At 34.9% G+C, this 13765-nt stretch overlaps 1 protein-coding gene across 3 annotated transcripts in view; it reads left to right on the top strand.

The window, feature by feature from the left end:
- The window catches only part of LOC125683402 (transient receptor potential cation channel subfamily M member 2-like), a 61401-nt gene that overhangs the window by 28130 nt on the left and 19506 nt on the right, over nucleotides 1–13765 (top strand). For all 3 annotated transcript variants that reach the window (XM_048924539.2, XM_048924540.2, XM_056140667.1), the window contains 6 exons: nucleotides 4455–4680; nucleotides 5518–5670; nucleotides 6223–6302; nucleotides 7515–7617; nucleotides 7990–8118; nucleotides 12763–13050. In XM_048924539.2, coding sequence (XP_048780496.1) covers nucleotides 4455–4680; nucleotides 5518–5670; nucleotides 6223–6302; nucleotides 7515–7617; nucleotides 7990–8118; nucleotides 12763–13050 — 979 coding nt within the window. The remainder of the gene's footprint in view (nucleotides 1–4454; nucleotides 4681–5517; nucleotides 5671–6222; nucleotides 6303–7514; nucleotides 7618–7989; nucleotides 8119–12762; nucleotides 13051–13765) is intronic.

Raw genomic sequence — 13765 nt, 5'->3', positions numbered from 1 at the left:
ACACAATCATGGTTCAATATAAATTAATTATTCAAGGAAATCCAAGGAAATATATTGAATCATGTATTGTGAAGTCTGATAAAAGACTCCTATAGTATGCAGAGCCAAATAATGAAGGTATGGATAAGTTGATCGTGAGGTCTTAATCTTTTTAATCTTTTACAACAAAGCGCATACAACATTAATTAAGTTTTCCAGACAATATATATTATTCTGTACAAAGTGCAATCAGGATTTCTCATCACAATAACTGATATTTATAGTATGGTGTACCTTCTCCTTTGACAAGCACCAATAAACTTTATTTTCACGATCTCTATGACAACAATCCTTAAATCATTTTGAATAAAAATTCAAATCGTATTTTGAATTTTGAAAAAAAAATTACATTGTAAATATAATCAGAAAGATAAATACTCTGAATGAATGTAAACACGGTAAAAGGGATTATATAAATGCAATATAACCGTGTACTCGTAACCGTCGTGGTGGCCCAGTGGTTAGGGCGCTTATTTCCAGAGTCTCGTGTTCGATTCTCGATCTTGGCGCCGCTTCCAACCTAAGTATGTTCCCTAAACTGGTACTACGCTGCACACACGAGAGAAGCGAGGTCCACAAGGGTTCCAATGTCACTGTTCCATTGCCAAGTGCCTAGCATTATAGAAGTGAAAGTCACGGGTCTTTTGGGTATGACCTTATAAACTAATAAATAGACATGGAGGCCCGTATCACAGTATAGGCATTGACTCAGAGTTTGAATCAAATCAAATCTGGTAATTGGTTTTTAGGATATACTCTGCATAACACCCCTCAAAATGTAAAACAAAATATCCATAACTTCCTTGAATGTTAAAAAATTTCAATCACAACTTCATTATTCATATAAGATATACTTAAAGCTTTAATCACATCCATTCATCTGGACAAATGATGTCTACAGACGGACAGGGTGATTCCAGTATACCTCCTGAACTTTCATTGCAGGGGGGTGGGTATGATTAATTCAAATGTTGTAGATCTATGAATTTGTTTGATACATTTTCCCAAACGGTAAAGCCTGTATCAATCAACCCCAAAATTTTATGGGAAAAGTTTCTCAACCAATGGTTTATAAAAATGATATATACCCCCACCCCCGCTACACACACGCTTTTTGTTCCATCATGAATATTGAAATGAAAAAAAAAAACTATTTCAACTTATGTACACAATTTTTAGACAGTAGCTATTCATAGCCCTGTCTTATGCTATAGCTTCAGTGGGCGTTACATGGGAAACCTAGAGGCAGAAATTGCAGGCAAAAAATTATGAAAATGGAGTTGTTTTTATTATCAAAATTATATGTGCATAATATTAAACCGTTTTTGAAAAGCCTTTTCAATAATATTTCGTGCTATATACGCGAAGAAACTCCCCAAATACTGGTATGTTATATTACTCGATTTATAAATATGCACAAGATAACGACGTTGTAATCAATAGTCGGCGCCTTTGAAGTTGTGGTTTCCCTGCCAATCCCTCCATAGAAGACGACGTGTCCACTGAATGTCCTGGTGGGTTTTTACGGCATTACACGGAGTATAAAATGTTATTCAATGAATATGATGCACAGTACATTGTTTTCTTGCAACATACTAATAAAACATTGATTATTTAAAGATCATCAGCGAATGGGGTGATTTCTTGTTTCAACTTTATTTTTTGTAATTTTCAAACCATTTGTACTTTGGGGAGTGATTCATATTGATATTAACTGCCGTTGGTCTTAGTAGGATAGTTATGATTTCTTTGTTGGTTTGTCTATTTAATTAATTATCCGTATTTAGTATTGTAAGCATTACACAAAGCGACGGTTTCCTCCAGCAGATATGAAGAACCGCTAGTTATGATATTATGATAATTCTATGTAAGTAGTGTGAATAGTTCAAATCAAAATGGAAACAACTGGTCAACGTGGATAACGGCGACCATTGCTTTGTGCTAGCATCAAATCATAGTAATTGAAGTAAAATTAAACGCGAATCACCACATCCATTGTCCACTCAATGATTGAGTAAATCAAGAACTTTTGTTCGTGAGTTCGAAAGTACATTCATTTTATTTTAGTGTTGAAACAACCGGGGACTTTTTCGAAACTTTCCCTCGCGAATTGAATTAAATAACTACAATAGATCCAGTATTTTTTGGTGTGTTTTCGAAAAACATTTGTAATGAATAAGTTCAAAAAAATCGCACCACACAACATAGAATTTCAGTTTGTTTAAAACATTTCCCCCCATAAGGCCATGACAAATTTCTCAAGCAGCAAGCGTCAGCTGATTGTCAGATGGAGCACGTGGACCTCGTGTGTAAAAAAAAAAATCCACAGGGGCTAAGCCCGTTTTGGGCCCGAACTCTGTGATACCATAAATAAATCTATATTTATGGTATCACAGAGTTCGGGCCCAAAATGGGCTTAGCCCCTGTGAAAAAATCGGGACTTCAGTTGTACTTTGCTGAATAGACAGATTAAATGATTTTGCTGCCTCATCAGGGAATTCGATTTATAACTGTAAAATACTTTTCCTTGATACTTAGGTCATTAATATTCAACATGTCAGTGATATTTTACAGCATTCATTGTGCAGAATTAATCACGCTAACTTTCTATAAGCACTAATTTTCTCCATTATTTGTGCACAACGTCGAACACCTTAAATTATAGTCAAAATTGCTCAATAAGAAATAAATAAAGACATGGATTTCTGGAAAACGGAAAATATATTCTGTTCATTAAGATAAATGATACATGTATGAAAAAGGTTAAAGTTTGTAGATGCATACTTCGGTCGTTTACCAAGAATGTTTATCGCTTTAATTTTAAGTCTCTTTGAAGTTACTTGTTCGAAGTAGAACAATATGACTCAAAATAAACCAGTGAAAATATCCCTTAAAGAGGTCGAGCCCGAGTTTTGTAGTATTGTCAATTTCTTTCGAAGGATATTTTTAATTTCTACATAGAAATTTGATTATGAAAACCAAAAACAAAAAACAAAACAAAACAAAAACCCATTGGTGTCATAACGCAATATGAGCAACACAAATCAGGCGTTATATCAAAACATGCTATTTTTCCTCTAGTCTGGTTACTTGTCTTTCCAGCCTGAAGAGGCCTGGTAAAATTTGAATCCTTCGTTATTTCCTCCTTGGCCCTTCTACAATTGCTTAATGTTGGTATTTCTTTTTACTGCTTTGTGATGGAAAAGGCTCGACGTACTATAATTAACTATCTGAATTTTTTCCCAGTGTTTTCAATATCTCATTCTTATTTGAATTTCAATATGAGACCATTGTGGTTTTTCGAAATTAAAAGCAAAATACGAAGTCTATATAAAGAAGAAGCTTGTATTATGTTTGGGTACAGCGAAGCCTAATCCGGATATTGGATTTTGACATGTTTAATTGTACGTTAGAATCGTACGTGAATGTTGGACACTGAATCCATGTTTTTCAAAACCATGAATCTTCCTCCTGATGTAGGTTTGCATGAATCCTAGGTTATTATACCCCCCGCAACAAGTTGTGGGGGGGGGGGGAGGTATACTGGAATCGGGTTGTCCGTCTGTCCGTCTGTAGAAGCAATGGTTTCCGGGCTCTAAAGCATTATCCTTTCCACCTACCGTCACCATATCATACATATGGACTACCCATGGGATGAAAATGTTCCCTATCGCTTTTGGGGTTAAAACGTCAAAGGTCACGCGCACTGGACATCGAAGTAGCAATATGGTTTCCATTTAAATTCCTATTAACAACACCCTTTGGGAGATTGGGTTAAGCGGGGGGGGGGGGGTTTCTTAGTGAGCATTGCTCACAGTACATCTTGTTGTGAAAGCTTTGTTGTGATTGGGTGCCAAAACATTTCGCCAAAATGAATAAATTTGAATGGAAAATCAATAAAGCAGGGGTGATCTATGTGTGATCCAAGCTATAGATTACAAAAAGTAGTTCATCTGAGAAGAAGGCTCAAATGAGTTTTTCTGATCAAGTTTTATCGGGTGTTTGTCTGTCTGAAATAAACTTTCCATGCCCATCTTCTCAAGGAATAATGAGTCAATTTTAAAGTCATGATTCCCAGAGTAAGGATGGGACTAGAATAGGGTTCGAAGTTTTAAATAGAAATTCGTTTAAAATCGTTGTAACAGAACAGCAACGGTACAATGTTTATAAATTGATATGCAAGCATCGTCATCTTGAGAAGAATTATGTTTGTAAACATCATGTGTCCCAGGACCAGGGGAGTGGGGGTAATTGTGATATACTAATGCAGCTGCTCAGGTTAGTGGTATGACCTATGAATATATTGTCACGAATCCTTGATTTGGGTTGGTTTGTTGTAACCAACAAGAGATTCAACAATTCATGATACTTTTGAAAACATTGTTGAGAAATTAATATCTCTGCATAAATTGAAGGGAATTCGGGGATCTTGCTGTCGGCGTTCTAAATGAATGTTTTGAAGCTGACGAAAGGAAGACCAACTTTTTACTGATTCGACGTCACGAGCAGTTTGATGGCGCCAATTGTTTGAAAATAGCTGTGAAGTCCGACAATAAGCAGTTCATATCCCACCCCGCCTGCCAGGATTTCTTTCGGGGTGTTTGGATGGGACAACTGACCCCAGAAAATGGAACCTTCAGGGTATGGTCCTAAAGTCTGTGGGTTTTTTTTTTATTTTACTAACTGCTCTTATTCTTTTGAGACAAAGAACCGCCAGCATATAACATTAGAATGTTGTTTTATTGATGGCATTGGAAGAGGTCATGTCAATGATGGCATAGGTTTAGGAGTACATGGGGGATACATACATGTACTTTACAGCACATATGTATAGCAAGGAAAATCACGTGTCCTTTCTCAAAACTGTATATCACAAATACACAATAGAATATGTCTTAATATTGTACAAGTATGAAGCAGTTTGAGTTTAGTTCGAACTAAATTTGACACAAAAGGAAGATCGTTTTCATGAGTTGAAATACAGTATATATTCCATAGTAGTTGCATACATGTACCAAATATCTCATATATTAACGTGTCCAGTGAATAGAAGACTCCATCTCTGACGGTTACTTATTACAAAGACTTTTTAGGTTTATGAAAGGTGAAGATAACGAACAGTGATCAATCTCATAACTCATATAAGCAATACAAAATAGATAGTTTGGCAAACACGGACCCCTGGACACACCAGAGGTGGGATCAGGTGCCTAGGAGGAGTAAGCATCCCCTGTTGACCGGTCACACCCGCCGTGAGCCCTATATCCTTATCAGGTAAATGGAGTTATCCGCAGTCAAAATCAGTGTGCCAAGAACGGCTTAACAATCGGTATGAAACACGTCAGACAGCATTTGACCCAATGATAGGTTGTATTGACGAACTAGATCGTTATAACGATTTATGTACTTATGTACATTGTATTATATTTATGTACATATATCTTTAAATTCGTTTGAGTTAAAATTAAATCTTTTCAGCTCCTTATATCGCCTGTTTTCTTGGGAATATTTCTTCTTAAAGTGAAAGATGTATTTTACTATGCGAAAGATGAGAATGCACCGCGGATCTCTTTGGAATCGGACGTAAATATTACAGTCAAACAAACTACTCTGGAACGGCGGATGAATATTGTAAGTATCTATATACTACAGTATACAGTTCTTGTACAGCTGTGGTCCGGGAACACAGTTTATAACTGTTTTGTTATACACCTTCATTTTAGGTTGTTTTTACTAGATGCGCATGGTTTGTTGACTTTAAACAAAATAGTGTGAGTGCGTACACTTATCAACGTATCCACTAGTTTAAAAGAAAACATACCCAATGTCCTAACTGAATTAATAATTATATTTTCGTGTCTATGTTCTGCGTTTCATCTAATTGATTCTGCATTTTATCATCCGTCAAATCAGTTAATCTCACCATAACGTAAACAAAGCAGCAGACCGAGAATCACGTGACTTGCGTAGCCAATGGAAATAGGACAGACTATTGCCCGATCAACAGTTCGTAAACTGTTATCAACTAGTGGGTAACTGGTCAATACAGTGTGAGCGTTGGTTTAACAGTTAATTTGTTGGTTCTAAATCGTTTTAATTTTACACATAGGAAAAAATTAAGGTGTATAACAATGTATGCTAATGGTTCATAATGGAACTATTTTTCATTATTTTTTTCTGTAGAAAAGAACAACCTCTGATGCAACTGCTGCAGTATCAACATCCGAGAGCAACAAGGAATTGATATCAAGAAACAATAACGAGTAAGGCATCAAATATGTTATGGTGTGATAAGTTTTCAAATGCACACGATCAAAAAATGATGTTATCGATTTTTCTTGAGTTAATTCAAGATTGCAAGAAACTTTTGTTTGACACCGTGAATTTATTTTTTCGTAGTTTATTAGTCTTTATAGTAATAAGTGGTAAGAATTTTCAACTTTTGTTATTCAGGGGTACATGTATATTTCATGAATTGATTTCACATCAAGAAATAAACAAAAAATAACTCCACACATTTTTTTTAATTTTCAGTAAGAAATTCGCCCACATGTATAATTTTGTCGCCTGCGTTACGCAGTGGCGACATATACATGTAGGGATCACTATCCGTCGTCCTGCGTCGTCGTCGTCACAAAAAATTTCTGTCACAGTTTTCTCAAGAACCACATGGGGCAACTCCCTGATATTTGGCACAGAGCATCACTGTGGCCAACTGTATTGTGTAAGACATTTTCGAATCTGTCGCTTATCAACTTCCTGTTTAGTGACAAAAACCATTTCAATAATTTACTTTTTCAACATTATACGTGATATATTACATATAGAATGAACTAGCAGGCGACACATGTCTTCCGGGGAAGACTTAATACTGCGTTTATTTTAAAAGTTTTCTGAGCAGTATTGTGTATCTATTACTGTAGGTCCGGTTTGCTGAATTACCTCTATGTTATCTATGCATGTAAAGAATTTCGGTTTGGCGCTGGTAAAAAAAAAATGTATATACAGTGTACACCTATGCAAAAAGCTTCAAATATGAATCTTCCTCTCATAATTACACACGATAGTTCAGTGGTAGATCTAGAGCGTTCGCTTCGTTAATGGGATGTCGTGAAATCAAGCCTCACTCATGCCATGGCCGCGTCAAACAAGGTTATGATTGCTCCTTCGCCAAACGCTCCGCATAAAGAAATGAGGATCACGGGTCTTTCGGATATGACCTTAAAACGGAGGTCTTGTGTCACGACAGGCGTTGGCACCTTAAAGAACCCTTACTTCTATGGGCCTAAGAGAACATGTAGGTCTAAATGTGTTGTACCTCAGCTATCAATATGAGTTTAATACATCCAAAAATGTAAAAAGATGGGGAGTTATATCATTAGAACTTTTTCAAACATATAGAGACCAGGATATTGTCTTGAATATCAAAAGTATGTTGTGTGTGGTTTTCTTTGATTTGCTTTAACAATAAATAGAATGGAGGGGTACTCAAAAAAGAAATTACAAGGAATACGATGGCAGTTGCACAGAATCGGGAGTATATACACAGCTCCTGTCATGATCTTTGCACACAGTGTGGTAAGTATGTGCATCTATTTTTAGACCTAGCCAAATGTCAAAATCACAATTTTGCTCTTCATACTGTGAAGGCAGGAATACATTGTTTTGCATTGCGTTGTAAAATGTAATTGTAAAATTTATGTATTGAAAACTTAAAATGCATTTTAGTTCATTTATGCGCAAATACAACTAAACAATCTTTATATTGTATATCATTTATTTTACTGAAATTGATTGATAAATCGCCACTCGAAATTGTGTATCCTTAGAATGTTCCAACATGTCATTGCTCATTTGAGCTCTAGCACCCCTAGTGTCTCATCAATATTTTTTAAAATGTTTGAAAAGCTATGCCAAAAGCGTGAGTTAGCTTAATTTTGTATCTTGTAGATTGCCTACTTTGTTTTCCTGGCGATATTTAGTTACATGCTACTGGTGGAGTTTGATGAACACGTCGGAAAATACGAAATTCTCATCTTCATATGGGTTATTACCTTATTGATAGAGGAAATGCGACAAGTAAGATTAAGCAAAGCGAACTAAACGTAAATTGATTAATAAGTATGTTTGTGAAAGGTGAAGATAACGAACATTGATCAATCTCATAACTCCTATAATGTAAAAACTTATACGGTACCAATTTTGATGCACCAGATGCGCATTTCGACAAATAATGTCTCTTTATTATTATTATTATCATTTACAGTATTTATATAGCGCATTATATAATATAAAAAAAAATTACTCTAAGCGCTTTACATTAAAACAACAATAAACTACAGTTAAAAATTGAACATATCTAAAACAGTGTAAAAAAAAATTAAAATATTCGTGTCATTAAAAGAATATGAATTCTAGCACTGGCTTACACAAAACCATGATTAAACTACAGAAAATACATACAAAAAGGTTTCATAAAAAAGAATATTAATACTGTCACTGGAAATGGCTTACATAAAATCGTGATAAGCAAGTCTGAAGAAGTAAGTTTTTAAATTTTTCTTGAAAAGTTAGAAAGAATTTTCCTTGCGGATGTAACTTGGGAGGTTATTCCAGTGATCCTCAACCGAAATGTTTGAAATCGGAAATAACAATGAAGTTTTAGAGCTATTATAGGGGAAAACAGTGTGCCAAAAAAGTGGAGTCAAATTCGTCTAAGGATAAGAGCTATGCGTGAGGGAGATAATCCTTAATTTTGAAATGAATTTCTAAATTTTATCACAGCAATTAAATATACATCCGTATTTTCAAGCTAGTAACGAAGTACTTAGCTATTGGGCTGTAGAGACCCTCGGGGACTAACAGTCCACCAGCAGAGGCCTCGACCCAGGAGTCATAATGTAAAAACTTCTACGGTACCAATTTTGATGCACCAGATGCGCATTTCGACAAATAATGTCTCTTCAGTGATGCTCAACCGAAATGTTTGAAATCCGAAATAACAATGAAGTTTTAGAGCTGTTATAGGGAAAAACAGTGTGCCAAAAAAGTGGAGTCCAATACAAAGTGGAGTCCAATACAAAATAGAGAGTTGGGCAAACACAGACCCCTGGACATACCAGAGGTGGGATCAGGTGCCTAGGAGGAGTAAGCATCCCCTACCGACCGGCCACACCCGCCGTGAGCCCTATATCTTGATCAAGTGAACGGAGTTATCCATAGTTAAAATCAGTGTGCCAAGAACGGCCTAACAATCGGTATGAAACACGTCAGACAACATTTGACCCGATGATAGGTTGTATTGGCACACTAGATCGTTATAACTACCATAGCATTTCCAAAATGCTGACTTTAAACGAGACTGTTGGAACCCCTGCACTATCAACTCGTTTGTCAGTAGCTTCCTTTGATTTACAAACTTACCATACGCAGAACAAGCTCTTGCATATCGAATATAAACACCATATCCAAGTGATAATGGAATATTGCTACATAAATATGGGAAGTTGACGATGGAGAAGATGAAATCATACCGTTTGTCATAAAGTTCAGTTGTTAGTTTGCATCAATATCTACTTTCAATAAAATATCTAAGTATGAAGCAAAAGTGGACAACTCTGTGGTGTCTTTTATTTCGTGTTCACTGGGATAAATCGAATCGACATATGAATGAAAATTATTATTGTTAATAGATAATACGTCATCGATATTATCTAAATGTCGTATTGAAGGCCACAGCAAGATTTTTTTTCTTTTCATGTAGAAGTTTTGGAATTAATTCTGCTTCATATGAATATAGAAACAGGTCAGCTAACAAAGGAACACAATTCGTGCCCATGGGAATTCCAACAGAACGTTGGAAGACCTGATGACCAAAAACCACGAAAATATTGTCAATGAGGAACTCTAGCATATTTTTTATTTCAACTTCAGAATACTTGTGCGTGGAATCAGAGTCGTGTTTAACAAAGTAATTTTTTGGGTGACTGGTTACTAGATCTGAATATTTCCGTTTTCCATTTTGTTGAAGAAGCAACTGTCTATGATGTCAAAACGTCTAGTCTTTAATTTATCAATTTATCGTGAGGAATGGTCGTGTAAAGTTTTGAAAAGTCATACGTTTTGATGTTATTGATTTGAGAATAGTTTTGCTATTTCAAATTTACTAAACGTTCTTTAGAATTTTTTAGAATCCACATTTGATTAACTACACTTCTGGCATATGTAGTCGCACATTAAAGTTTCTACTTCACAGCTGTTAATATTTTCGAGAGGAGGCTTGGGGGTTGGTAAAGCACTTACTCGAGCCAGCAATTTATCTTTGTTTGTAAGGGTTTTTATGTAGTTTAGGAATCTAGTATAGGTACGATAACTCATATTCATTCGACCCATTGACTGGGATATTAAATGTGTCTAAAACTGAAGCATGGTTTTGAAGGATTTCATCTTTTGAAAGGGCAGTTGGAGTATAAGTACGATTGTAAGATCTTGCACATTACAAACCAAAAATGGCACTACCAATATCAAAAGTAAATCCATTGGAACTGAATTCTACAGACGAAAATCAACAGCACATTCCATTGAAATATCGGGAGACCAAACCTTAATATGTAGATGGAGCGAATCCGAACTCTGATGGAATGAATTTCTGCCTAATCGTATGTCGTTGTGATTAACTGTTTTATTTCATTTTTTTTTTTTTGTCTAATGGTTTGAGAAATTCATACCTATGCGGACTGAAGAATGTTGACATGAAATGTATATCTATTACTCCGCTGATTGTTTTGTCTGAAGATATGATTTGTCAGCGTTATCACATTTAATCCGCCACTATCTATATATTTCCTAAATGTGATCTTATATTTTCCGGATGATTTAATTCACAAACACAGAGAAACGTATGGGACCTGTAGAACATCTGTATGCTTCTTGAAAAATTAAATGTTTCGAATTTCTCAATAACCAATATTTTTGCTATGAACAAGAACATGGCACGTGTTGCATGCCAATCCGCATCTTTCGATTTCCTCTTATCAAAACTTTCTGTCTTTCAAATTTATCATTGATTGTACGGTGTACAGGATGATCTGAGCCTGTTATGGGTGTTTGAAATATTCTAGCACTAATAAAATGTTACAATGTTCCAATGGGCAGAAAAAAGTTAATCTAATGTGGTTCCACTTGGTACGTTTTACTTGATTCTCCTCAAACAAAGGTATCGTCTGAGGATTTGTTTCTGGATGTTGAAAATTGAAAGAAAAATCAAAATATTGCTAATTTAACGTAGTTCCACCCTCCTGTAACGTCATAAGATTTCGCAAAGAAAATGAGTTAACAAGATTTATGCATGACAGCAACAGAAATTTTGTTGGAGTCTTTTTCAACAGTTATTGAAAAAAATCTTGTTAACCATAAAATATTTTTCAAGTCTTAAGTTATATATGAATAATCAATTATATGTTTTAAAATATTGAATCCAAGGACAGTAACTTTGTTTTCGTTAAATTATTTATCAAGCCCATTATGCGATATATTTCCTTTAATTTTCAAAAATATTTTTTAAAGAAATAGTTTTATGAAATTGTCATGAATACTATTAAATCGTTTCAACCAGTTTTTGTGAAATTTTGTAAATGCTGCTTAAGGAAAATTGTAATTTTTTGACGTTGATACAGGTATATTTGTGCTAATTGAAATTTTTTTTTATTAATACTGCAACATACTTATTCTATCATTTTTATTTGTTACTAAGATATATTATTTGAATAATCAGCAATCAAATATAAGATTGAACCTACAATTCTAGAAGGGTGGAATTACCTTAAATCTAAAATCGGCAGGGTTAATTTTAGAAAGGGGGTTGGGATAGCAAAATCGGTCGACTGCTGGACGACGTTTTGGTTCATAGAGAGTATATATAAGGTCAATAAAGACGAGTTATCCCCCTTATCGGACCAGAATGACTCAGACTCACATGTCAATGTTAAGACAAAGGCTCCTCAATTGGGTTGTATACCAATGTAGTTTTAGGAATTGATTTTGCACTTACTACATGTAATAGTTTGAATGAGTATAATCCGACATATTGGCGATTTAGGGTACTGTAGTGCAGTAACGTCATAAAAAAAACTAAGGGTATATACCGGTAGTTTTTTCACATTTATATTTTGTTTTGCTTATAAGACGACACATTGCTTGCAAAATAAGTTGAGCTTTATTTTGCTTAGTAAAGCTGAATAAACGTTCGTAATACACTTGAGTCGAAACTTTAGGTGGATAAAATTGATTTTACTTAAATTTGAGTTCAGTGAATTTCAACGTTAGTGTTCCCGCGGCCAGATGTGTTTTCAAGTAATTTCATTTACATTTGCATCAATCTATACGTTTTGTAAACCGTTCAGCTTCATATAAAACGTAAGCTACTTGCAGCAAATTGATATTATATGGATAAATCGGGTAAAATTTAGTTTTCTTCCAAAACACTGTAGACAAAGTATTTGATTTTTAACATGCTATATGTAGTTGTATTATGTCTTTTTACGCGGTAACATTTTAAGGGGAAACAGTTTTGATATTATTTTATATCGATATCACTCACAGTGTGATTCGTCAGTAGATGTCTAGATAATGCCCAAATTAGAAAAAAAGATGTGCCCTTGTTTCGAATAACACCTTCATATTACAAATAACACCTTCATATTACATATTTCCTTTTTTTATTAGTTCTGTTCGACTTCACAAATTAGACAAAATGAAGAATTCACCAGAGTGGCAATTTGGCAGAAATTCCTGAAGAAGAAAAAAGAATACTGGAGTGACAGCTGGAACAAGGTGGACGTGTTGACCATTGGACTCTTTATACTGGCGGCCGTGCTACGATTCTTCCCAGCCACTATCACAGAGGCGCGCATTGTGTACAGCTTCTGCCTGATGTCCTTCTTCTTCCGGATTCTCCATATTTTCACAGTCCATAAAGAGCTCGGACCAAAGATTATCATGATAAGAAGAATGGTACATGATGTCACTATATTTACACATTATCTTTAAAGATATATATATATATACATGTGTATGTATATATATATATATATAATATATAATATATATATATATATATATATATATATACTCCAAATAGAAAGAGTTGATATCACACAGTCAAAATAATTAAATAGAAAAGCAGGAAAATATGCAGTTCCAACATATATTCAAATCACTAGCCTCTCTGGATTTTAACATCCATTCTCAGGTGAATACAAATATTGAATATTAAAACATTCAATATTTGTATTCACCTGAAGATGCATGTTAAAATCCAGAAAGCGCTAGTGATTAGAATATATGTTGGAACTGTATATTTTCCTGCTTTTTTATTTAATTATATATATATATATATATATATATATATATCTGTTACACTAGGAGCGGGGTACTGTCTGGTGGGTTTAGGTATTTAGTATTAGTTAAGACTCCGGGAGAGTTATGACTCTCTCTCTCTCTCTCTCTTTCTCTCTCTCTCTCTCTCTCTCTCTCTCTCTCTGCCTTTCTTTTGAGACAGTGATTAGCGTTAGATACACGCCCATCTTGCTACGAGTCAACCCTTCAGTTCCATCGATAGTGCATTGGCCTTTCATACAAGAGGTTTCGGGTCCCATCCCCAACAGAGGCAAATATTCAGTGAAAGAAAATATAAATCTAATCACTATACAACTTTACTTGTGTCGCA

This window comes from Ostrea edulis, chromosome 6, assembly GCF_947568905.1.
Source record: "Ostrea edulis chromosome 6, xbOstEdul1.1, whole genome shotgun sequence".
NCBI classification, from domain to species: Eukaryota; Metazoa; Mollusca; class Bivalvia; order Ostreida; family Ostreidae; genus Ostrea; species Ostrea edulis.
Note: the sequence above shows the minus strand (reverse complement) of the source record. Positions and strands in the feature narration are given on the sequence as shown.